The 27,862-nt window shown below is 41.7% G+C and overlaps 1 protein-coding gene across 1 annotated transcript; it reads right to left on the bottom strand.

The window, feature by feature from the left end:
* Window positions 1-537: 537 nt before the first annotated feature.
* GPHB5 (glycoprotein hormone subunit beta 5) lies at window positions 538-8,288 on the bottom strand. The gene is made up of 4 exons (XM_055437369.2): window positions 8,240-8,288; window positions 5,237-5,246; window positions 4,118-4,325; window positions 538-726 (listed from the first exon to the last, which is right to left on the bottom strand). The coding sequence occupies exons 3-4, from the start codon at window positions 4,319-4,321 to the stop codon at window positions 538-540; spliced, it is 393 nt and encodes a 130-aa protein (XP_055293344.2). The 5' UTR covers window positions 4,322-4,325; window positions 5,237-5,246; window positions 8,240-8,288.
* Between the last annotated feature and the right edge of the window lie 19,574 nt (window positions 8,289-27,862).

The raw sequence follows: 27,862 nt of genomic DNA, 5'->3' as shown, positions 1-27,862 counted from the left end.
TTGGTAATCCCTCAGTTAAAAGGAAAAGAAAGTTCTAAGGGAGCTTGCAATTGGATTTTCTTGGAGGGCATGAGGACTAAAGCGTTGGTTTTTATTAATTCTTGGCACTTTGATCATAAATCTAGTTGGAGACCAGTCATTAAATAAGACATGAGAATTTAAAGGCTTTTCTAGCCCCATTTCCTAATTACGCTCAAAGCATTTAAAATATTGGCTTACTATAAATCCATGTTAGAGGCAGGTTATGATATACGAGTTATGTTCTGAGACTCAAGGTAAATAAAATTTAATTTGTAGTGGGTGAACCAGAGAAATTATGTCAGGGAAGGCACAAATACTGTTTTGCATTTTTAGCATAAGTATGCTGCCTCAGCCTTGTGCCTGAGCTGGGCATAAGGGAGAGGTATAGCCTCCTGCATAGATGGGGTCAAAATTAAACCAGCCTTGAATTCAGGGGGTAAAGCTGCTCATGCTGCCCGTGCAGGTGTGTCCGTGAGCCTGGAGCCCTCCAGCTGCGTCTGCAGGTCACAGATGGTCTCAGATGGTCTCACACTCCGTGGTGGCAGTGGAGCAGGCCCCGCAGTCACAGCGGACCGCCACAGGGTAGGTGTAGAAGGGGTCGACTCCAGGGGAACAGTTGGGCAGCTTGACCGTCACCTGTTTGGTCTCATTGTAGGTACAGACTCGATGATGGGCTTCGATGTAGGGGGGTTCCAAAATGGGCTTCTGTCCCCACAGGTAGAAAACAGAAAACCCGTTAGAACATACCATCCTGTTTCATTTTCTTGGTACCACTTATCACTATAAGAGATTAGCTTGTTGTTCATTTCTTTACTTGTTAATTTACTTGTTTCCCTTCCAGCAGAAAGCAAATTCAACAACCACCTGTTGAATCAATAAAAGAAAACAGAGCAAGGCAGACTCCTTAGTGCCCTATGTGCATCTCAAACCCTGCAGTCAGACCTAAGCTTGAGTCCCTGATCCGCCACTTGTTGGAGACCTTGGAAAATCAGTTTCCTCATCTGTAAAACAAAATACCTACCTCCCAGCATTGTTGTGGAGATAAGTTAAGATGGTAGATGACTAGCACCAAGTAAGCGTTCAGTAAGTGTAGTCTATTGTTCTTATCAGAGCAATTATAAGAGTAAGAAAGTAATATAAAAATAATAACTAGCAAGCTTTCAGAGGACAGAAGCTTCATTTGCCCCAGGCAAATGAAATATGTTTAATGGAGGTCCAGGATGCAGATCTTACATGCATGTCACGGGAATATGGCTTTGCCTTCAATGAGGACCATGTAGAAGAGTTAAATTCAATATCAACTTCTTCCTACTATTTCTCAGATAATGTTTTATCTTTTCTCAGTTTACTTCATGTCCCCTTATCTTCAGTAATCTGGAACCCCAGGCAGCATTGCCAAATAAATACAGGATACCCAGTAAAATCTGAATTTCAAATAAAAAACAATTTTTAGTATAAGTATGTCCCAAATATTGCATGGGATAGACTTATACCAAAATGCAAAAAAAAAAAGGTTGTTTATGTGACATTCAAATGTAACTGGCATCTGGCTTGATTGGTTTGGTTATTTGCTAACTTTAGTTAGGCCAGGAACAAAGGCTATTTTCAGCAATAGTTCCACCTTCAAACACAGAGCCACTGTGTCATCATGAATATCCTTATTTTCAGACATGCTCCCCAGTTCAGTTACCAAAAATAAGAGCTTTATCGATCAGAAACTTTCAGATTGTGGGGAAAATAAACCTCATTCTTTTATTTACTTTCTAGACATAGCCTCCATTTTCATACCACAACAAAGGCATACATAAAAACTGACTGACACTAAGGTGACTCCTGCTCTTTAAGAGTCTCAGTGCTTCCATTTCTCCAGTGAGAGCACAGTCCCTGACCTCCTGTGGGTGACCGCTACCCAGTTAAAGCCATTCATTGATTTATAAAGGGAGAAGAAGATGGATTGAATTAAAGGAAATTGTAGTTTAAGATTTTAGCCCAGAAAGAGCTCCAAATAGCCCAGACACAGCTGTGAGCAGGGGAAGGCACTGCCAGGCCACTCCCTGAACACAAGAAAGTTTCTCATGTAAGTCTGATGTCATGTGACAGCCACAGTATCTGCAACAACTGAATTTTCATTAGTTGTTATGTCTCAAGCCCCCAAATGATGGGAAAATGAAGCAAACTTGGTGGAGTTGTTTCATTTAAGTTACAGCTTTCATTACCATAATCCAATTCCAATCATAGGGCCATAATTTTATCCAAATGATAACAGGTTGCTCTCTGAGTCCCTGAATAGAAGGATATTTTTCCTAATAGTAGTGTCCTTTCATAGTACTCATGGGCTTCTAGTTTAGTGTTAGTCACTCAGTTGTGTCCAATTCTTTGTGACCCCATGGACTGTAGCCCACCAGACTCCTTTGTCCATGGAATTCTCCAAGCGAGAATATTGGATCCCCTTCTCCAGGGGATCTTTCCAACCCAGGGCTCAAACCCAGGTCTCCTGCATTACAGGTAGATTCTTCCACCTGAGCCACCGGGCTTCTAAATGGGCTCAATTTGATGAGAAGATGTCTAACTCCAGGAAGGGATTCATCCCTTTTAATTCAACAGTTATTGAATGCCTTGCTGATACATGTCTTTTGACAAGAGCCGTGAAAGGCACAAGAACGAACCTCTCCAATCAAAAAACTTAAAACCTAATGTGTGGTGGAGAAGGAAGACAAAAAAGGTAGATGATGGTCATGGGCTGACCAGAGAGTCAGAAAAGGCTTAGAGGAGTTGGTTCTGGAGACAGGCACCAAGGAATAAATGTGAGCAGGAATATGAGAAAAGGACCACAAGTAAGATTTCATGAGGAATACTGAATAAAACCTTTAAAACCTAGTCTCTTAGGCAGAGCCAATAATATGCGCAGTGCCTGGGAAAATAGGCAGATGGAATATTGCTGAGGACCTTAAAAGTTAGTTACTGAATTTGCAACAGTGGGTGGTCATTAAAGGTTTTTGGAGCCAGGGTGACAAAATCAGAGCTAGTACTTCCTTAGGAACCAGTTCGGGCCCTAGTGGGCAGAGGCAGCAGTCACTATATGGTGTGCTCCTACAGGGTGCTGAAAGGTGCTCCATCTCCTCACCCCTCAAACATTTCCTCCTCTCAGCCTAACAGCATTCTAACCTTGATTGAGATTTTTATCCCATTTCAAATGTACAGTCTCTAAAAAAGCTGGATATAATTGTATATGAAGAGCCTTAATAGATCTGTCAGTGATGATCCCTGAGGGACCCAGGAATTACTCTAGGGGAACAGAAGAGAGCAGGGCTGAGGGTAAGGCACTGAAGGAGGGGCTGAGAACACACCCTCACCTGCTGTTTAGCTTAGGGGCTTACTTGGTAACTGGCTGGCATTTTAAAGGTGGGGAACACAGGGAAGAGTTTGGGTTATAAGCTTGAACCAAGAGTTTATTCCGAACTTTTCATTGACTCCCTGTATGACTCTGCAGTCAGCTACCAACTGAATTATTGCATGTCATCTGTAAAATGGGCAGAAAAACAGCACATCTTGGCCTCCCAGAGATGTCAATCAAATTATTAATTTTATCAATGCTTCGTTAGAAGGGCGATATCATATTTCTTTCAGATTATTTTTGGAAGATTCCAAGTAGTTGTTTTTTGTTTGTTTGTTTAACCCATAACAAAGTATAGATACCCCAACTCTATCTCATTTCATTAAGAACTTTAAAACTTCGGCTTTCCTGGTGGTGCAGTTGTTAAGAATCTGCCTTGCAATGCATGGGACACAGGTTTTATCTCAGGTCTAGATAGAGCCCACATGCTTCAGGGCAACTGAACCCGAGTGCCACAACTACTAAGCATGCACCGTAGGGCCCCTACTGCTCAACAAGAGAAGCCACCACAATGAGAAGCCCCCGTACCGCAACTAGAGTGGTCCCCTCTCTCCACAAGTAGGGAAAGCCCGCACACAGCAGTGAATACTCAGCACAACCAAAAATAAAAATAAAGAGATAATTTTTTTTTTTAAGTGAGTACTTTAGAATCAGTCCAAGCGACATGAAGGCATTGCCACCAGGGCCTCTTTTGGGACTCACCTCCCAGGTTTCACAGCGGCCCCAGCAGGCATCCGTGGTGATCCGAAGGCCCCTGCAGCCCGGCTTCTTGGCCAGGAAAGTAAACTCTCTCACTGCACAGCCCACAAATGTGCGCAGGTTCCCACTGGAGGTGCTGATGACAGAGCCATAGCCAGCCAGGAGCAGGAGGGCCATGGGGCCAAGGAAAAGGTACACCAGCCTCATGCTTTTCCTCCGAGAGGGAAAGGAAGGAGACTTTATTAATAGATCTAGCTACCTCCATTGATGCAATGGGCATGAACTTGGGCCAACTTCAGGAGGCAGTGAGCGACAGGGAGGCCTGGTGTGCTGCAGCCCATGGGGTCGTGAATAGTCGGACACGACCAGGCAACTGAACAACCATAACAACAACCTCCATGGATAATGTGTTGGTCACTATCAAAGGGACATCGCCCTTAGAATTTCAGGTCACTGGACACTCAACCCTCCAAGGGTATCCTAAGGCTTTTCCTTATGGTATCCCAACTGCTGGACTTGTGCATTAAAGAAGTTTGTTCCAATAATCTCTTCAGAATGAATACAGAATACAACTAACACCAAAAGTAATGCATATCCTAACATAATAAATGAACACACACGAATTATTTTTATTCAGGTCCAAGGTATTTGGTATCATGCTACATGCTTCACTCGAAATTATATTTCCAGTGTCATAGATGATAAATGGAGAGTGGTAGATAAATAATAATTGCATGCCCCATGTGTACTGTTACTAACCCAACCCAGCACAAAACCGTAAAACTTGGATATGCAGAACAGCCCTCACATCTGACTTGGTGTCCATTGATAACAATGTGTCCTAGTTGCTACAAATTCCCTTTGATCTAAGCCTCCACTATAATAGGCATCTTGTGTGACTAAATTTAAATCTGAATGATGGAAATCATCAGGGGTATTTAAAACACAACCCCACTCAAATACCAATCTACTGTCTATCTTCTCTGTTGTTCAGTGGCTCAATTGTGCGACCCCATTGACAGTAGCACTCCAGGCTTCCCTGTCCTTCACTATCCACCTGAGTTTGCTCAAACTCATGTCCACTGAGTTGGTGATGCCATCCAACCATCTCATCCTCTGTTGCCCCCTTCTCCTCCTGCCCTCCACCTTTCCCAGCATCAGGGTGTTTCCTGGGTCTTGATCATTTCCTGTGCTTTTTCAGGAGCCAGAATCACTTCTTTCACGGTTGGCCCACCAGACAGACATATCCGAATGTTGAAATGAGGGTGGACTCTCCACTTACAGAACAGCCCCAATTCATTATGATTTAAGACTGCAGAGTTATTTATTCCCAAACTTATCTCCCAGTTTCTACTTCTGACCTGTCACCTTAGCAAGGCTCTCTGGACTTACCCTCAGGCAGAATGAAGTTCCTCTATGGAGAAGCACTTACCTGATCTTACTGGAGCTGACTCGCCTGTAAAGCTGAAACTTGTACTCAAGATTTTGGAAAGGTGCAGTGAGTGGTACAAGTTTGCTCTGGGTAAATGCCTCTACCCTCTGTGACTGGGCTGCTTGATTGCTCAAATATATAGGAAAGGTCTTGTCAATCAAAATGAAAAGGGAGGCAGAGCCTTACAGGAACCAGTAAACACATCAAAGCCTTGGAATATAAAGCCGTTCTCTATTTTCCAAAAGTGATTACCTTAAAGGGTGTTGTTTTGTTTCTTAACATCGCCTACTGAAAAAGAAAGTTACCTTGGTGGGTGACATAATCCTGGGGAAACAGTCAAAGGTAGTTCACCTGGCTCTGGAAGACCAAGTGCACTGGGGCAAGATGGATTAGATTTTCCTTTGCAGTAACCACAACTTTCCTTCTCAACAGGAGGCAGTCACCAGCTGCTCACAGCACTTTCCTTTAACTCACAACACATTTCAATGCAATGAAAGATAACAAAACAATAGTTCTTCCAGGGAAGAACATGGGATCACTAACTGAAAGGATGGAAATCATGGTAAGAAACATTTGAATGTCTTAAAATGCATTAAGTATTAGAGCATATTAATAACACCTTAAAATGAATCACACAGGAAACAAATATTAAGGTATTCAACACGATTATCTTCCAGCATGGGACTTAAAATGCCTTTTTATTTTTTCCGTGTAGTTTTCAGCATCTTTCACATTTTCTACTTGGGCAGGCTTCTCTCATAGAAAGTCGGTTAATATTGATACTTTAAAAATTAAAATAAACCAATAATTATCCATTTGTGCTGCATGTAAGGATATTCAATGCTATTGTAATAGAACTGTTTCATTCGATTTTTGGTTCTTAAAGTTTAAACTAAGAATGAAATAGTATTCTTTATGAGTATGAGACACAGTTTATATTCCAGTCTGCAATTGTAGTGTGTAAATGGATTAAAAATCTCATTGTTCATGGTATTATTGTGGGTGCGCTAAAAAAATTAATGAAGCAGACGACTTTCTAGCCTTTAGGAGTTTACATATCATAGCTAATAATGCGGAGAAGGCAATGGCAAGCCACTCCAGTACTCTTGCCTAGAAAATCCCATGTATGGAGGAGCCTGGTAGGCTGTAGTCCATGGGGTCGCTAAGGGTCAGACACGACTGAGCGACTTCACTTTCACTTTTCACTTCCACACGTTGGTGAAGGAAATGGCAACCCATTCCTGTGTTCTTGCCTGGAGAATCCCAGGGATGGGGGAGCCTGGTGGGCTTCCGTCTATGGGGTCACACAAAGTCGGACACGACTGAAGTGACTTAGCAGCAGCAGCAGCAGCAGCTAATAATGACATATTTCAAGACATTTAAGATGCACATTAAATAAATATGACTCCAAATAAAGTTGAAACATTTCTATTTTCTACAAAGAAAGGTGTTCTTTAAATAGACTTGCTACTCATTAAGGGTTTGATTTTTTTTTCAAAATATGTAATGACTTAGTGAATCCATCACTATATCATCAATATACCTATCTCTAGAGTTAGATTATCACATACATTTTAAAGGAATTGAACTAGTCTTGGAATAAAGGACTTTCTTCAGCCCTTCAGACTGTGAGTAGCATAACCAGACCTGGGGTACTATAGGGACAGGCTGCTTACCTGACATGATTGTCCTAACTTGCTGAGCCAATTGGTGGTGAGCTGCCATCCTGACTTGAGACTGTTCAACCGTTTTGGAGGAGACCTGAAACATACATACCTGTGTCTGCAATGTCACAAGATAAAGAAAGACAACAAAGTGAGGCCAGGAAGTGCCTTTCTTCTCCAGCTGGGCTGTGGCATTCTCCTTGCTCCCCTTCAGCACTGACCTTATAAGAATGACCACTGATAGTCACTGAGCACCTGCTATGTACCAGACTCCATGGTACCTGATGTGCTCTTGCATATGTTACCTCTAAATCTTATATCAGTTATGTAAATCAAACTATATTGTCTTCTTTTTTCATTGGGAGAAATGGAAGCTCGTTATTTTGTAATCTCTCAGTCTCCAAAGCCTTTGGAAACACTGAGATGGCAAATCAATCCCTGTAATCAACTGCAGTCAATTGAAGGTACCACCTGAAACACTCTGTTAAGAAAGGCCTCAGGCTTCCCTGGCAGTCCAGTGGATAAGAATTTGCCTTGCAATGCAAGGGACACCAGTTTGATCCTTGCCCTGGGAGGATCCCACATGCCACTGAACAACTAAGCCCATGTGCCACAACTACTGAGCTTGCACTCTAGGGCCCACGAGCTGCAACTTCTGAGCCCACACGCTGCAATTACTGAAGCTTGCTGTGCTCCACAACAAGAGAAGCCACAGCAATGAGAAGCCTACACACTGCAACTAGAGAAGTCCCACATGCAGCTATGAAGACCCACCACAACCAAAAAATAAACTAAATATATAAGAAAAGAACGGCCTCTGAATCCATTCCTAGTACAGAAAGCTTTGGACCACCAACTTCATCATGAGTGTAGGAAAAGGGGATGGTATATGGCTGCCACTTTTTTGCAATCCATGCACTGTGCCATACCACTTGCCTCTCTAGAGGCAGTGAGAGGTTGCTGTGTGATTTCAAGGGTTACTTAAGGCCCTGATACCCACAAAACACCTCAGAATCTATATCTGCAGGCTTCCGTTTTCATTGACATTCCCATCATTAAAGTCATTCTCTTGATACAGCAAAGATGCGGGCAATGTCTCCAAGCACAGGTCCAAGAGAATCTTCTCTTGTCACATTATCTTCACTGGATTCATTGTTACCTTGGAGGACGAGTCACAAGATATAGGTTTCCTAGGGTTAAGTAGAAGGGAGCAGGGGCATAGGAGAGCAATTATCTTGAGGTCTAGGGGAGCATGACAACAGAGGAGGGAGGAGCTGAGTGTCAGCACCTTGAAGGGTTGAGGCCTGGTCCAGAGTGGGCAGTCCCAGACAAGGGAGGGCCAGCAGTGTACAATCTGTGAAGGAGATGGAAACAGTGCAAGAGCCTGGTGACTCTCTTCCCTGGTTCAGCCACGCTGATTCTCAGTGGCACAACTTCTTTTGTGACTGCCTTGGGCAAGTCACTTCTCTCAGCCTCAGTTTCCTCATCTGCAACATGATGGGTCAGACCTTATGACTCATGATGCGCTTTCTAGCACCAGAACTTAAAGATTTGCAAATTATTTATGAATATAACAAGCTGAGGGCAAGTCAGGTAGAGAATCTGAAGGTTCATATTAAAGTCATCTAGATTTGTGTTCGTCTGACTCTGATACTTGCCAGCTTGTGATCTTGGAAAAGTCTCATAACCCACTGAATCTCAGTTTTCAACAAAATTGAAAATGCCTTTTTCAAAGGATTTATGTAAGCATTCTACAAAATAATGTCCAGAAATTGTTTATCTCCGTGCTTGATACTTCATAAGCAGGCAATAAATGTTTTACCCTTTTTTCCCATTGTCATTGTGTGTAGCCCTAAGAAAAAAGAAGCCGCCAATAAAAAATTATGTCTGTTCATTATTAGGCATATCCTGATTTCAAAGGTTTATTAAATGTGGAAAAAATACAAGTCTGAAAATAGAGAAAACAAAGTCTTTGGGGGCTAGAAGACCTTCTCAGCATCCTGAAACTGGGAGACATAGGTGGATACCAACTGTGCTTTCCCACAGCCTACAGTGTTGTGATCTAACTTTAAAGTTAACGCTTTTTAAGTAGGAAAAGGGCTTCCCAGTTGGCAGTCCTGGTAAAGTATCCCCCTGCCAATGCAGGAGACGCAAGAGATGTGGATTTGATCCCTGGGTCGGGAAGATCCCCTGGAGTAGGAAATGGCACCCCACTCCAGTATTCTTGCCAGGAAAATTCCATGGGCAGAGGAGCCTGGCGGGCTATAGTCCATGGGTTCGCAAAGAATTGGTCACGACTGCATGACTGAGCAAGCAGGAAAAAAGTCTGACATATTAGATTTAATTTATAAGATTCAAATCTCATACTTCATGTGTACCACAGTAACAAGTTTTAATGTATTACAAAATCCTCATGAATACTCAAACAATTCCAGTTCTGACCAACAATAGAGCCAAAGTAACTAAGTCAACCAGTGCACACGGCATACCCACCAGTAACTCAGTGAGAGCCCCCAGGAACTCAGCTGTCTGCTTCATCGATAACAATGATCTGTTAAGAGGAGAAAAGATATGCAAGCTCTGGTATGTTTCTCCTCATTGTCCTCTCAGAATACACAATGCTGTGTCCAAGGGCCATATTAATGAGCATGATGCCTCCTGAGGATGGGTAAAAAAGCCACAAATGAAGCTATGTGTTTCAAGGAAGTGATAGAATTCACAATTTTCTGTAAACAGATACAAACAAGGTCAGCCTTGGACTTTTCAAAGTTTGATGTTGCTTTTAATATCCCTTATTTAGATGGAGAAGAAGATCTTGGATTACAAATGTAGATGAATGGCAAAGTCTTGAAGGAATGAATATTATTGAAAAGTCATTTCTTCCTTTCAAAGCACTGGGTATTTGTGGGACTCTTCATTTTATTGATTTAGAGAGATAACATTTGTCCTAGATGATGGCACAGTTGCCATGGTAACTATTTTTTTTAATGAGACTAAAAATAATGAAGCCTGTGTGTGATTTACTAGGACAAGTCAAGCCTTTCTCTACAACTGTCTGAAAGAAGTGTCTGTCAGTTGTCATAGATTTATTTCAGATTAAGGGGCACATGGTTTAGGTGCCGAAGCGGAATGTTTTTATTTCCGCCTGACTCTTCCACTTTTGAATGTCATAGCTTTGCAGGGCATGGCAGACACATGCCTAATAGAGAGGAACAGAGAGGAGCTTAATAAGTCACAAAGAAGCATTCTTTATTTCAAGTGTATCCTGTATTCTCATTGGAATGAGTCCACAAAGCAGCTGGGTCCCCAAATCCTTCATTTGTGATTTTCTAGGCAGTCGCACAGGGCCAAGGTTGTTGTTAGTTAAGTTTCGAAGCAACAGCACCTCATTTGTTAGCTATTTGACTTTGTTCCAGAAAAAGATTCCTAGGATCACAGCCCCAGAATGCGGGCATATGTCTGTGTGCACCCATGCTCGTGCTTGAGTGATGGAGCAGGGTAATGGGAAAGTGAAGACGTGAAGAGCTGTCCTACTCTCCAGAGTTCTCGTCTTATCAAGCAACTACTATGTGCCAGGCACTGTCCAGCACTGGAGTCACTAGATTCATTTAAAAATAAAAAGATGATGTTGGGAAAGTGGACTAGCTAACAGCTGAGAGTAATAATAGATTTCCTTCCTCCTTCCCTTTCTTTACTTTGTCCCTTCTTTCCTTCTTTCTGTCCTTCCATATTTTATTGACTGTTACCATGTGTCAGACACATGCTAAGTATATGTGATGCAAATATGAACAGAGCTAAGAACATGCCCCAAAGCGTCAAAATCTAGCAAGGGTGATAAACCAACAGATATATGATCCAGACGTTGTACTCTAGGGCATTTATTGCAGAGTCATGGAAATTTATATTCACAAAATAACCTTTCATACATGTTCATGGCAGCTTAATCCATAATAGCCCCAAACTGGAAACAGCTCGGGTTTCCTTCACTAGGTGAATGGTTAAACAAATTGTGGTCTATCCATGCCATGGAATCCTATACCGCAACAAAAGGGAACAAACACACAACAACTCATGAATCTCTGGAGAATCATGCTGAGTGAAAAAAGTCAGTCCTAGAGATATTTATCATACGGTTCCATTTATATACCTTTCCTGAAATGATAAGATTCTAGAGACAGAGAACAGACTGGGTTGCCAGTGGTCAAGGCTTCCCTGGTAGCTCAGATGGTAGAGAATCTGCTGGCAGTGTGGGAGACCGAGGTTCAATTCCTGGGTTGGGAAGATCCCCTGGAGAAGGGAATGAAAACCCTCTCTAGTATTCTTGCCTGGAGAATCCCATGGACAAAGAAGTTTGGCAGGCTACAGTCTATGGGGTTGCAAAGAGTCAGACATTACTGAGCAACTGACACTTTCACTTTTCACTAAGGAGACTCAGAGATAGGAAGGAGGTGGATGTGATTACAAAGGGCAAACGTAGGATTTTTGTGATGGTGGAAATGTTCTTCTCTTCACTGTGGTGGTAAATAAATGAACAAAACATATAATAAAATTGCACAAAACTAAATATCAATATACCCATATACACAAATATAAGTTGAGGCATGTGCTCAGTCATGTCCAACTCTTTGCAACTCCATGGACTATATCCCACTAGGCTCCTCTGCCTGTGGAGTTTTCCAGGCAATAATACTGGAGTGGGTTGTCATTTCCTATGCCAGGGGATCTTCCCAACCCAGAGATCAAACCCTTGTCTCTTGCACCTCCTGCATTGGCAGGCGGATTCTTTACCACTGCCACCACCTGGGATATCTAAGTAAAACTTGGTAAATGTAAGCAAGGTGGGTGATTATATCAATGTTAATACCCTGACAATATACTATTGTACTACAGTTTTAAGTATAAAAAATACTGAGGGAAACTGGATGAATGGAACACAGAATATCTCTGTATCATTTCTTACAATTGCAAATGAATCTACAAATATATAAAAATTAAAAGTTTGATTAAAAAATAAATCAACATTTTATTTACGGGATAGGCAAATGGATGTAGGTAGTCAAAAGTTACAAACTTCCAGTTATAAGATGAATAAATGAATCCTCTGGCTATAATGCTCATAATGATGACCTATAGTTAACAACACTATTGTACATTTGGAAGTTGGTATGAGAGTAGAACTGTGAAGTTCTAATCACAAGAAAAAAAATTTGTAACTATGTGTAATGATGGATGCTAACCTAATGTGGTCGGAGAAGGCAATGGCAAGCCACTCCAGTACTATTGCCTAGAAAATCCCATGGATGGAGGAGCCTGGTAGGCTGCAGTCCGTGGGGTCGCTAAGGGTCGGACACGACTGAGCGACTTCACTTTCACTTTTCACTTTCCACTTTCACACATTGGAGAAGGAAATGGCAACCCACTCCAGTGTTCTTGCCTGGAGAATCCCAGGGACGGGGGAGCCTGGTGGGCTTCCGTCTATGGGGTCACACAGAGTCGGACACGACTGAAGTGACGCAGCAGCAGCAGCAGCAACCTAATGTGGTAATCATTTCACAATACCCATATATATCAGGCCATCATGTCATACCACTAAAACAAATATGAGGTATATGTCAATTATATGTTAATTTTTTAATGAAAAAGTACTCTGCATTAAGAACAAAATAAAGAAGTTAATTTTAAGTATTACTGCTAGGAAATCAAAAGAGCCAGAGGCTTAAAAAATAAATCAACATACCATTAAGTGGGGTAAGTGCAGTGATAAAAATGGAGAAAGGATCCTATGTGACCTTAGACTCCCTATTGAGGTGACTCCAGTGAGTTGGGAGAGAATTCATTTCAGGCAGAGGAAATCACACATTGACTCCACCATTGGAGTTAACAGCAGTCTCTTTTGGCATGAAATTATATAGAGAAAAACCTAGAGATTTCACACAAAAACTTCTAGAACTGATAATCAAATTCAGCAAGGTAGCAGGCAGGATACAAGATGAACATACAGAAGTCCATTTCATTTTCTTTACACTAACAATGAAATATCAAAAAGAGAATATTTTTTTTAAGTACCTTTTAAAAACACATCAGAAAAAAAGTAGAATACTCTGAAGAGTTTGCTGAGAACTATGTAAGATTAATAAGGGAAACTGAAGATGAATCAAAAAAACTGAAAGATATCCCATGCTCTTGGATTGAAAGAATTAATTTTGTTAAAGTGACCATACTACCCAAAGCAATCTAAAGATTTAATGAAATCCCTATCAAATTACTCACGGCATTTTTCACAGAACTAGAAAAAATAATTCTAATATTTTACAGAACCAAAATGCCCCAGAACTGCCAAAGCAATCCTGAGGAAAAAGAACAAAGCAGGAGACATAACTCTCCCAGACTTCAGACAATACTACAAAGCTACAGTAATCAAAACAGCACAGTATTGGTATAAAAACTGACATATGGATCAATAGAACAGAATAGAATCCAGAAATAAACCCACACACCTTCAGTCAATTAATCTGACAAAGGAGGCAAGAATATGCAATAGGAAAACGTCTCTTCAGCAAGTGATGTTGGGAAAGTTGGACAGCCACATATAAATCAATGAAGTTAGAATACTCCCTTACACCACACACAAAAATAAACTCAAAATGGCTTAAAGGCTTATATATAAGACATAACACCATAAAACTCCTAGAAGAGAATATAGCCAAAACATTCTCTAACATAAATCATTATCAATGTTTTCTTAGATCAGTCTCCCAAGGCAATCAAAATAAAAGCAAAAATAAACAAATGGGACCTAATCAAACTTATAACCTTTTCCACAGCAAAATAAACTATAGACAAAATGAAAAAGCCTACAGAATAGGAGAAAATATTTGCAAACAATGTGACCAACAATTTCAAAAATAATAATTTCTAAAATATAAAAACAGCTCATACAACTCAACAACAATAACTCAATCCAAAAAATGGACAAAAGACCTATATAGACATTTCTCCAAAGAACACATACAGATAGCCAAGGGCACATGAAAAGATTCTCAACGTCACTAATAATTAGAAAAATGCAAATCAAAGCTACAATAAGATATCACCTTACACTGATCAGAATGGCCATCATTTAAGTCTACAAATAACAACTACTAGGTAGTATATTAAAAAACAGAGACACATTACTTTGCCAACCAAGCTCCATCTAGTCAAGGCTATGGTTTTTCCAGTGGTCATGTATGGATGTGAGAGTTGGACTGTGAAGAAAGCTGATCGCCGAAGAATTGATGCTTTTGAACTGTGGTGCTGGAGAAGACTCTGGAGAGTCCCTTGGACTGCAAGGAGATCCAACCAGTCCATTCTAAAGGAGATCAATCCTGGGTGTTCATTGGAAGGACTGATGCTAAAGCTGAAACTGCAATACTTTGGCCACCTCATGCGACGAGTTGACTCACTGGAAAAGACTCTGATGCTGGGAAGGATTGGGGGCGGGAGGAGAAGGGGATGACAGAGCATGAGATGGCTGGATGACATCACCAACTCGATGGACATAAGTCTGAGTGAACTCCGGGAGTTGGTGATGGAAAGGGAGGCCTGGCGTGCTGTGATTCATGGGGTCGCAAAGAGTCAGACACGACTGAGCGACTGAACTGAACTGAACTGAGAGAGGGTGTAAAGAAAAGGAAACCTCTACACCGTTGGTAGGAATGTAAGCTGGTACAGCCACTATGGAAAACAACATAGAGCTTCCTCAAAAAACTAAAACTAGAGTTGCCATATGACCCAGAATCCCACTCCCGGGCAGATATTGGAACAAAACTATAATTCACAGAGATATATGGACCCCTATGTTCATAGCTGCACTATTCATAATAGGCAAGAAACAGAAACAACCAAAGTGTCCATTAACAGATAAATGAATAAAGAAAATGTTGTACATATATATAGTGGAATATTACTCAGCCATAAAAAAGAATGAAATATTGCCATTTGCAGCAACATGGATTCAACTAGAGATTATCATACAAAGTCAAAAAGAGAAAGACAAATACCATATATCACTTGTATGTAGAACCTAAAATATGACACAAATGAAATTATCTATGAAACAGAAACAGACTCACAGATATAGAGAACAGATGTATGACTCCCAAGGGGGTGGGGGAAGAGATGGAGTGGGAATTTGGGGTCAGAAGATGCGAATTAGTAAACATAGAATTGATAAACAACAAGGTCCTACTGTATAGCACAGGGAACTATATTCAATATCCTGTGAAAAATCATAATAGAAAAGGATATTAAAAAGAATTCATGTGTATGAATAACTGAATCACTTTGCTGTACATCAAAACTCAACACATTGTGAATCAACTATACTTCAATAAAAACTTTTAAGAGCAGACTCTTCATCTGTCTTGTTCACTGCAATTTATCCAAGGCCTAAAACACTACCTGGTTCACAGCTAATTATTGAAAACTATTCATTGAATGAATCATAAAGATGTGGAAGAGGATGCGGTGAGTTCAAGAAGCTACAAGGAGTCATCATGGTTGAGCAGAGTGCTCAGGAGGATAGACAGGAATGAGGATGCTAGCAGAAGATGGGCTACAGATTAGGCACTCTGAAAGGCTCAATCATTCTTCCAACATAAAGGAGGAGTTTCAGAAAGACACATTCTGTGCTTCAGAAAGATCCTGTGGGCATACTGAGGAGATAGACTGGAAGAGAGACACCAGCTGGTGAAGTCCTTTAAGGATAAGTCCTATGTCCAAAACAGAGGTGTCTAGTAGCAGTAGAACTCAAGCCACATATGCAATTTTAAATTTCTAGTAGCCATATTAAGAGAACAAAAGGAAAACGTGAAATTAATTGTAATAATTAACTCCAGTGTGTTAAGTGCTAGAAATAAAGTTGTACCAAATATAATCAACATGTAAACACTATAAAGAGCTTCTCTGGTGGCTCAGCTTGTAAAGAATCCTCCTGCAATGTGGGAGAGCTGGGTTCAATCCTTAGGCTGAGAAGATCCCCTGGAGAAGGGAAACGCTACCCACTCCAGCATTCTGGCCTGAAGAATTCCATGGATTGTATAGTCCATGGGGTCGCAGAGTCGGACACGACTGAGCGACTTTCACTTCACTTCAAACACTATAAAACATTATTCATGAAATACTCCATACTCTTTTTACATGCTTTTCTTATGCTAAGTCTTTGGTCTAATCTGTATTGATATGTATAATTGGCAGAACATTCAATTCGAAGTAGCCACATTTCAAATGCTGAAGAATTACTTACAACACCATAATGAACAGCACAGGTCTAACGCATAGATGGTGATACCCAGTGGGAAGGAATAGTTATTTGAACTCCTTCTAGACCCTTTTCATGTGGCATGACTATTAATTCTCACAACAGCAACTACAATCCTGTGAAGTATTATTATCTACCTTTATGATGAGGAAACTGAGGCCCAAAGAAGTTAAACAAATTGACCACGGCCTTCCAGCTAGTCAGTAATGGAGCTGGGAATAAAATTCAGCTCTGACCGCCTTTTCCTATGTCAGCCTGCTTTAGCCACTTTTTTAGGCTGTTCCAGTGAGAAACCTGGGCCTCCAGTGAGGGATCATTAGATCAATTTTATGGCAACATCTGAGGCCTTGCCAGCTGAGCCCGTGCAGCTGATGCATGTGAAATTTCAAAGCTGAAAGCAGCAAGACGTCCATTAAAGAGATGATTTTTTTTTTCAGAATTTATCAAAATGCTTATTTATCTAGAACCTGATGTCTGATCTGCTGAGCCTAATTACTTGATTTGCGAGTCTCAGTCTTTAGAAATGCACTGATCTGCCTGACTGAATCACTGCTTCTTACCTTAACCTCACTGAAGAGCTCACATCAAAATAAATTATGGGGAGAAATTTTTTCTAAGTAGAGATGGCCCTGACATTTAGTGAACAATCAAGTCCAGAGATGGGAAGCTAAAATTATCAAGGGAATAGAAGAATTTAATAATAAAGAATGGGCTTTGAAAAAACAAAATCACCAGTCTAAAAGATAAGCTGGACAGACAAAAACTGAGGAGAAGTAAAGCACGATACAAGATCTTGAGGCCATGGTGGCTATGCGTAGAGTGAATAGCAGTATATCAAAGGCAGACTTGAGACCCAATTCTCTCTGTAGCCATGGGCCTGGGTCCTAGGTTTCTCTTGGAACCAGGGACCCACCTTTGCAAAATGCTGACCAAGGATTAGAGAAGCAGTTTGAGATTTGTAAGAGCCGAATAAAGAGTCTCAAACCCACGATTCTGAGTTAACAAGCCATGGATAGAAAGCAAACTAACGCCCCAAATATGACGCGGAAACAGCCTGAATATTAAGGGTATTCCCTTCTCCAGGGAATCTTCCCGATCCAGCCAGAATCTTGGTCTCCTGCATTGCAGGTGGATTCTTTACTGTCTGAACCATCAGTTCAGTTCAGTTCAGTTGCTCAGTCGTGTCCGACTCTTTGCGACCCCATGAATCACAGCACGCCAGGCCTCCCTGTCCATCACCAACTCCCGGAGTTCACTCAAACTCATGTCCATTGAGTCGGTGATGCCATCCAGCCATCTCATTCTCTGTCGTCCCCTTCTCCTCCTGCCCCCAGTCCCTCCCAGCATCAGAGTCTTTTCCAGTGAGTCAACTCTTCTCATGAGGTGGCCAAAGTATTGGAGCTTCAGCTTTAGCATCAGACCTTCCAATGAACACCCAGGATTGATCTCCTTTAGAATGAACTGGTTGGATCTCCTTGCAGTCCAAGGGACTCTCAAGAGTCTTCTCTAGCACCACAGTTCAAAAGCATCAATTCTTCAGCACTCAGCTTTCTTCACAGTCCAACTCTTACATCCATACATGACCTCTGGAAAAACCATAGCCTTGACTAGACGGACCTTAGTTGGCAAAGTAATGTCTCTGCTTTTTAATATGCTATCTAGGTTGGTCATAACTTTCCTTCCAAGGAGTCTTTTAATTTCATGGCTGCAATCAGCATCCGCAGTGATTTTGGAGCCCAGAAAAATAAAGGCTGATGCTGTTTCCACTGTTTCCCCATCTATTTCCCATGAAGTGATGGGACCAGATGCCATGATCTTTGTATTCTGAATGTTGAGCTTTAAGCCAACTTTTTCACTCTCCTCTTTCACTTTCATCAAGAGGCTTTTGAGTTCCTCTTTACTTTCTGCCATAAGGGTGGTGTCATCTGCATATCTGAGGTTATTGATATTTCTCCCAGCAATCTTGATTCCAGCTTGTGCTTCTTCCAGTCTAGCGTTTCTCATGATGTACTCTGCATATAAGTTAAATAAGCAGGGTGACAATATACAGCCTTGACGTACTCCTTTTCCTATTTGGAACCAGTCTGAGCCATCAGGGAAGCTCAAATATTAAGTACATTAACATATAATACCATTTGTTGATTTCCTTACTATCTACATGATCTCTCTATTTGATGTCACGTGCATGAGTGCTTTCTAAGTCACTTTAGTTATGTCCAACTCTTTGTGACCCTATGAACCAGAGCCCTCCAGGTTCCTCTGTCCATGGGATTCTCCAGGCAAGAATACTGGAGTGGGTTGCCATGACCTCCTCCAAGGGATCTTCACAACCCAGGGATGGAACCCGTATCTCTTACGTCTCCTGCATTGGCAGGTGTATTCTTTACCACTGGCACCACCTGGGAAGCCCTTTTGATGTCACAGAAACATCCTAACTTCATTACGTCTCAAAGTTCTTTATCTTTCTCCCTAGGGTCTTTCCCACCCACTTTGTCTGTCATTTCCCATCTCTGAAATGAAACTTTTAAGATTCATTCTAAGTACCTCCCAATCCCACCCCCTGCACCCCTACCCCCCAACATGTGCAATTCTATCAGTCTTATCTCCTAAATACCTTGTGAATCAGTTTCCTAATTCAAAACCCTTGAAGACCCTTCTTACTAATGCCTCTGACTCTCTGTTCAGTGTACCTGGGAAGATCTTTTCTAAATGTCAGTCTAAACATGACTTGTTCATTCTGGTTTAAATTCATCACTGCTTCTCATGCCACTCAAGACAAAATACAAGCTCTTTAACAAAGCTCTCTCCTTAGCCCCTCCCCATTCTCATTTCAAGTTCAGGTCTCTCTGCACGAGCCAAGGACCACCCTCTCTCCCACCTGGCCATCACACTTGCCCTTTCCTCTTCCCAACCCCTACCTCTGCCTCACCCCCTGTTCATCCTTTAGGACTTGACTTCACTGCTAGATTCTTTCAGGAAGCCTTCCCTGATCCTGAGAAAGTCTGAGATGGGCACCCAAGACATATGCTTTCATCATTCCTCATGCCTCCCCTATGGCAGCTCCTTTCATGAACAGTTCACTTGTCTCCAACCCCTACAAGTAACTCCCCACCACTCTCCTGTTCAATCTTCCAACCCCAGTGCTTTACAGAGTAAGCAATAAATGCTGAACTAAATGAGGAGAACTGAATGTTTGTGGAGAACACCAAATATCACTTATTCCCACTTTTCCCCAACTCAAAACTTAGCTTCCATTAAAGTTTGGCAAGGATCTCTGGAAAAGCAAACAGTCAATCCAATAAGATCTGCCTTCAATTTCTAAATGAGAGCTCAGTGGGTGAGTGCAGGTGGCACCATGAAATGCCACGAGCTTTGAGTTAGTGCAGAGTGGGGTCCACATGAGGGGCTGTGAACTTACACAGGCAACAAAAAGTTCTAGAAGGATTAGGCCCTGGGAGCAGGGCCCTTCCCATTATCTTTTTTCCCATAACAGGACAGTAACCTGATGGCTTCCAGCCCCCACCAGTCAGAACAGAGTCCTCCATGTAAGTGGTCAGCGAGGGCACACATATCTGCTTCTTGGAACTCCTTGGCACTGTGGTCTGTTTGGCTGAGTTTTATGACTAACTTCAATTACTTGGAAAGGAAAAAATATTTTCCTTCTTTGCAGCTTGAAATATGTCATCAAAGAAATGTGGAGACTATGGAAACCAGATTTGATTGGCAGCCAGCTCTTTGCTTCACTCACTTCTGCTGTTCTGCAGCTCTCTTTGGACAAAGGAGTTTGGGCTTTTCTGACAGCCTGATGGGTAATGACATAATTTTAATAATCCTCTCCCCTCAAGGGCAAAAGTAAAGAAGGAAACTTCATAATGAAATTACTGTGCCTCAAAGATGTGGTCGCTAGGTTCATCCTTTCTGCATTGTTCATGTCCAAGGCTCTGGAAACAAGATGCGTATTTCAGGCATGCCTAACACTGCTGTTGGTGCTCTGTTTTCTGCACTGCCTTGAAGACCAGTGAGGCCTGCCTGCAGAAGACTGAGCCGAATGTGTGAAGCTTTAGAACTGCTATCAGAATACACTCACTCTCAATTCAACTCTGCTCATCATGTAAAATCATGGATCTAACTCTTCAAAAATTAGAAGACCCTTGTATTTTAGACTCTAATTTCCAATGTTAAGATCAGGGTGGGGAGAGATGCTTATCTCCCATTCTCACTTGTCTGCAGTGGGCAAGAGGGAAAAGGATGGGCAGAACATTTCATGCCTCTGTCTCTCCACTCTACACCCCACCTGTGTTTCTTTTCTGATCGACTGATGAGATTGGAAAATAAATATGGTGACTCAACATCTTGGAGGTTTAGAGTTCAGGTAGATTTATCAACTGGGATGGTTTTGGCTGCAAATAACAAGATGTCATAAGCATACTTGAGCTTAAGTAACAAGAAGCCCAGAGTCGGGGTGATCCAGCATTGGTGTGGCTGCTTAACATTGTCATCAAGGTCCTGGGTGCTGCCCATCTGCTGGTCTGCCATCCCCAGCATGCTGACCTGCCTGCCTTCATGACCTGCCCCAGCACCAAACTTAGTGTCCTTAGGCAGCAGTGTCCAAAAACAAAAAAATCAGGCTGGGGGCGGGGGAAGAAGAAGAAAGTACCTTGTCACAGCATTTCTCTTTTAAGAGAGGAAAGGTCTTACCAAAACTCCTGCTGGTTTCCTCTTTAATCACATCGGCCAGAATCAGGCCACACGATCATGTCCTCACTGTAAGGAAGGCTGGGAATGGGAGTACCTGGCATTTCCAGCCTCTACAGTGGAAGACCAGCTCTGCTGACAAGAGAGAAAGGTACCTACTGGTGTCGGGTAGACAACCATCAGTGCCTGTTCCATGTGCTGGTTGGAGTCAGAGAAAAGACAAGGTCAAGGCCTGCTCTCTAATTTAACCCCTTTCAGTAGGAAAGTCAGTATCTGTACCTTCTCCTGTCAGATTCCTGTGTCTTATCTTTCTGTTACTCCCAAGCTCAGAGCAAGGAGAAAGTCATGATTGCTTATCACCCTCAAACATTAACAGTTACTGCCAGGAACACTGTTGACAGTAGGAAAATAAACCAGTACCCTCAGTTTCTTTATCTGCAAAGTATGGGATTTGCATGAGCGTCTCTGAAGCCCTTTCTATTCCTGACGTTCTGTGGTTCTATGACTGTGCATTCAAATGTCTCCAAGCAGTGAATCAAATCACAAGTAGCCTAAGAAATGTTATGAAAGGAAACAATTTGACTCACATTGACTTACTCTGGCCTTAAGGAATCACAACTAGTAAATAAGGATGAACTTTGATGCCAGTGTCAGTTTAATAAAAATAGGAACTTGTGAATATGCCCCAAGCCTATTGTTCAGTGTAGCCATGTAATGGGCTGACAAGAGTTTAGGAAAATTGTTATTCGCTTGAAACTGAGTTTTGTAAGACAAGGAGAATGACAAGGCACTAAAAATGAGTCTCTCTTTCATCTCTGCTTTGAAATAATCTCTAAGTCTACAGGATACAGCCTGTATCCTGACAGGCTTGACATAGCTTATAAAAGTTCCTAGCATCAGCCTCTATTCACACATAATAATAACAGCTAATGTTTTTAGTCTTACTCCCTGTGCAATACATTTTAAACACTTTCGTGTCATTGTCTCCTTTAACCTCACAACAAGAATATTGCTATAATGTTAATATCTCCATTTTACATGTGAAAAAACTGGAGTTAAGTAACTTGCCCAAGGTCACACAGAGAAATGTAATGGAGTTAGGATTTGAATTTAGGCAGCCTGTGTCCAGAGCCCATGCCCTCAACCACTATATTTCTCTGACAGTATCTAAATATTTTTTAAATTTTTCTTTACATTTCTACTTCTACCACTAATCCATCAGGGTCATTGTTTTTCTCCCCACTAGTATTGTATCTGGGGCTTCCTTGGTGGTGCTAGTGGTAAAGAATCTGCCTGCGATGCAGGAGATACGGGTTCAATCCCTGCATTGGGACAATATCCTGGAGGAGGGCATGGCAGCCCACTCTAGCATTCTTGCCCAGAAAATCCCATAGACAGAGGAGCCTGGCAGGCTACAGTTCGTGGAGTCACAAAGAGTCGGACTGAAGCAACTGAGCACATACACATGCAGTATTATATCTGACAGCAAATAGACACTCAATAAATACTTAAAGAATGGATGAATGAATGAGCAAATGACTTCCTGTGCAGACTTTTCAATGTTCTTCAAACAGACTCTATTACACCACCACGCTGCTGTCCCCACCTTATACAGCTCCCTCTGCCCAGCAGACTCCTGCTATTCCTTTAGGCGTGTGCTCAGATGTTGTATCCATGCTGTGTTCTTTCCATCCATCTTCCAAAGAGAAAAATAGGTCACATGGAAAACAAGTCACATAAGGAACAAGAATCAGAATGACACAGGATTTGCATATTAATCAGATTAGCTAACAACAGTCCCCGGGTCTCAATGGCTCAACACAATAAAATCACTCACCATCAGCAGAAGCTGAGGGCAGGGCTCTGCTATCATTAAGGGACAGAGGATCCATCTTGTGACAACACCATCTTTGAGGTGTGGCCTGGAAGACCACCATAGGTGGGAAAGAGACAGCCTGGAAGACAGTGTGAGCCTAAAGTAGGCACATCACTCCCACCCACACACCACCATAACTCAACCTCATGACTCTGACCTAACTGCAAGGCTGAGAAATGAGGCAGTCTTGCCCACGAAGAAGATGAAATAAATTTGATGAATACATAATATTCTTTACACCAGAGCTCCTTCACAGTAATATCGAAAAATGCCTTCAAAATTCTATTGAATAGTATCTTCATCTTAGCAAATTCTACACCTAGACACATTTTCAGTCAAGCATAAAAGTAGGATAAAGAAATGTTCAGGCATGCAACATCTCAAATGTGCCTGTTCTCAGGAAGCAACCAAGAAAAATAAACAAGGAAGTCAATAAAGGAAGAAGAAAATATCAAATTCAGGAATGAGCAATCCAAGGTGGGAGAGAGTTGAAGAGAATCCAGAATAACAGTCAAAAAAGGCCCAGAGAGCAGCAAACCCAAACTGGAGCAGAAGGGTATAAGGGGACCACATTTGAAGATGTGGGAAAGGGAAGGGGGCTGGTGATATAAATGGATGACACACCACCCTGATCCCTCATCTTCATTATAGAAAATCAATAAACAACATCACAAATTTATAAATCTAGAAATTTCAATATAGGCATATTACTTAGAAACAGAGAAGTAAATGACAAATGGAATAGTTGAAAAGTGCTGCTCTAGGATAGTTGAACTTGGAAGTAGGGTGAGCTGAACTTGGAAATAGGGTGAGATATAGCCAGAGGATAACATTTGTCATTCTAGCTCTTGGTAGAGTATTTGAGTTTTTAAGGAGAGTGAAAAAGTTGGCTTGAAGCTCAACATTCAGAAAACGAAGATCATGGCATCTGGTCCCATCACTTCATGGGAAATAGATGGGGAAACAGTGGAAACAGTGTCAGACTTTATTTTTTGGGACTTCAAAATCACTGCAGATGGTGATTGCAACCATGAAATTAAAAGACGCTTACTCCTTGGAAGGAAAGTTATGATGAACCTAGATAGCATATTAAAAAGCAGAGACATTACTTTACCAACCAAGGTCCGTCTAGTAAAGGCTATGGTTTTTCCCGTGGTCATGTATGGATGTGAGAGTTGGACTGTGAAGAAAGCTGATCACCGAAGAATTGATGCTTTTGAACTGTGGTGCTAGAGAAGACTCTTGAGAGTCCCTTGGACTGCAAGGAGATCCAATCAGTCCATTCTAAAGGAGATCAGTCCTGGGTGTTCATTGGAAGGACTGACGCGAAAGCTGAAGCTCCAATACTTTGGCCACCTCATGAGAAGAGTTGACTCACTGGAAAAGACTCTGATGCTGGGAGGGATTGGGGGCAGGAGGAGAAGGGGACGACAGAGAATGAGATGGCTGAATGGCATCACCGACTCAATGGACGTGAGTTTGAGTGAACTCCAGGAGTTGGTGATGGACAGGGAGGCATGGGGTCGCAGAGTCGGACATGACTGAGTGACTGAGCTGAACTGAACTGAATGTATTTCTTGGCTAAAAGTTTGCATATTTTTTAAATAAAGAGGAAAAAGAGATAAAGAAATTTTCATAATTTTTTCCTTCATCCTACCCAATGCTGCTCCCCCCACCACCAAGGACCTTATTATGGCCTCAAAATGTCAAAGAGGGAAGAATGAGACAGGGTAAATGTTCATTAATATGACACCTTCTTTGAACCCCAAACAGAGTATTTTCACTTTCATCCAGTTCTTTCAATTCTTCAAAAAAAACACCAGCCAATGGTCCCATCTTCCTAGTAGGTTCAAGGGAAGAGGGGAAAACAGATGGGGCCATGAACACAGCCCCTAGAATATCGTTAGTGACCACCACCCATGTCTGCCTCTCCATCTTGCCAAAACAAATTAAAAATAAGACATTTTAGGCATTTTTCTGAAATCAGTGTGCTGTATGTGTTCTTTATCTAGTTTGACATGACTGTTTTGATAATCACCCATAAGCATTGCCTTCCAAAGTGCTGGTACAGCTATCAGTCTTACCTGTCTAATTTCAATAATTCACCTTTAGTTTTTGTTGGCAACATTTGTCCATTTCTTGGCTCTCTTGCTACTCTTCATGCTTCTAAAATTTACCAGCAATAGTTCAGCTGTTAGTTTTGTAAGATCTATTAGAATACCATTTACTTGGTCCTAAATACTTGACAACCTAGACAGCATATTAAAAAGCAGAGACATTACTTTGCCAACAAAGGTCCATCTAGTCAAAGCTATGGTTTTTCCAGTAGCCAGGTGTGGATGTGAGAGTGAGTGCCCAAGAATTGATGCCTTTGAACTGTGGTGTTGGAGAAGACTCTTGAGAGTCCCTTGGACTGCAAGATCAAACCAGTCAATCCTAAAGGAAGTCAGTCCTGAATATGCACTGGAAAGACTGAGGCTGAAGCTGAAACGCCAATACTTTGGCCACCTGATGCAAAGAGCTGACTCATTGGAAAAAACCCTGATGTTGGGAAAGATTGAAGGTGGAAGGAGAGAGGAGAAGGGGTTGACAGAGGATGAGATGGTTGGATGGCATCACCGACTCAATGGACGTGAATTTGAGTAAGCTCTGGGAGTTGGTGATGGACAGGGAAGTCTGGCATGCTGCAGTCCATGGGGTCGCAAAGAGTCGGACACAACCGAGTGACTGAACTGAACTGAAGGGGCAAGAAGTCATATAAAGAGCCTCAGAGCTTAGTACTTAGTTCATTTGAACCAAAGTATTTATCTCCTTAGGGTTCCCACAGCACATTGACCTAACATCCATCATTGTTATGTCTGTGTACAGTTTTTTCCTGCCTGAGACACAGTGAGCTTGACGGTAAGGACAAAATCTTAGTTTATTCATGTCTGTAGGATTAAATACACAATTCAGAATATCCTACAATATTCTACATGTTCAACACACGTTTATTAAATAATGATTGTAAACTCATAGTCCATGGGAGAGACAAAAACAGCCAGTCTGATGTGTTTCAAATTCAGGGAGGTACAAGTCTTTAGCATGTCACGCAAGATAAATTTTGACCTAGGAACACACCTCTTCCCTGTGCCCCCCATTCTATTTACTCATTTAAGAACAGAAATCTGGTTTCTAGATTCTGCTGCTTGTTTTTCTCCCAGGAAAACAAGGGTATTCTCTTTCTTTGAACTGCGTGTATGCACTTTAAAAAAAAGTTTTTTTTTCTTGGAATATAGTAGGCTTCCCAAGTGACACCGTGGTAAAGAATCCACCTGCCAGTAGACGAGGTTTAAGAAATGTGGGTTCAATCCCTGGGTGGGGAAGATCCCCGAGAGTAGGAAATGGCAACCCACTCCAGTATTCTCGCCTTGAAAATTCCATGGATAGAAGAGCCTGGCGGGCTACAGTTCATGAGGTTGCAAAGAGTCAGACATGACTGAGCACACACATACAAACACACACACACAACTGCTTTACAATGTTGTATTAGTTTCTACTGTATAGCAAAGTGAATCAGCTACACATATAGCGACACACATAGCTGAGCCACCAGGGAAGCCCATATAAACATATACATATAACCCTTCTTCTGTGGATCTCCTTCCCATTTAGGTCACCGAAGAGCACTGAGTAAGTAGAGTTCCCTGAACTATGCAGTCGTTTCTCATTGTGCTCACTTTTACAACTAAATTTAAATACCATAGAAAGGGTCCTGATTGGTTTCTGCTCTTCAGTTAATCCTTGTCTGAGGCCCCAGCTTGTAGAGGGAGATCAGACCCCCTCCTGGGGCGGGCACCTGTGTGACAATTCCAGCAGCATGGTTATTCTATGAGGCTTTTGTAATCAGAACCTCTCTCTGGGGATAGTTTACTGACATTGGAAGTTCGTCATGGTTACAGAGCACTTTGATTTCACAAAAATAAGAGGTCTTCTCTGCTGAGGTGGCAAGTGCTGTTTTGTTTAATACAGATTAACTGGGGAAGAACCATAAGTTCAGTGTTAAAGAGCCAAGATTTCTCTCCCCTCCCTGAGCCAGCCTGCTCAGAAGATAGTGATACGTGTTTATAGTCACTAAATCGAATTGAAGAGAAAGTCAAACTGGAAGGCATTTGTCTTTGAAAAGAGGCTACCAGAGCCAGGCTCCTGCCCTATCTGCCCATAGAAGTCCTCATATTCCCCAGCCATGGGTCCTCTTGGTAATAAGCAAACGCAGCTAAGACTTTGTATTTGGCATATTTATAAGAGCCCGATCAATGTTAACTAAAAAGAAAAAAACAAAAAGATGACCAAGTCTGAGTACTGGGCTTTGGCTTCAGTCAATACAATGCAGGCAAGAGCTGGGGTCCCAGTCTTAGACTAACTTAGTACATCCAAGAAACAACAGCGATTATATCAACCCTGGAACCTCAGTGGGAGGGTCAGCGTTTAATGGAAAAGCGCTCTCCTCACTGTTCTGCCCCTGAGCCTGGAGATTAGATGTCTGTGTTGCTATTCCATACCTGACAACAGAAAAAAAATATTTATATATAAATGACATCCAGTGCTGACAAGAATGTTGTACAGATAATACATCAAAATTATGGAGATGCTATAAATCGGTACAAATCTTTGGGAAAATAATTTGCTCATAGATCTTAAAAGTCATAGAAAGTTTTCTACCCTCTCATCCCTGAAAATTTATCCTAGTGGGGAAAAAAAATCTAAAATTAGGATACAACTTTTCAAAGTGCACTTATTG

This window comes from Moschus berezovskii, chromosome 9 (genome assembly GCF_049115385.1).
Source record: "Moschus berezovskii isolate FMDL1 chromosome 9, NW_MosBer_1.0, whole genome shotgun sequence".
Classification (NCBI taxonomy): Eukaryota; Metazoa; Chordata; class Mammalia; order Artiodactyla; family Moschidae; genus Moschus; species Moschus berezovskii.
Note: the sequence above shows the minus strand (reverse complement) of the source record. Positions and strands in the feature narration are given on the sequence as shown.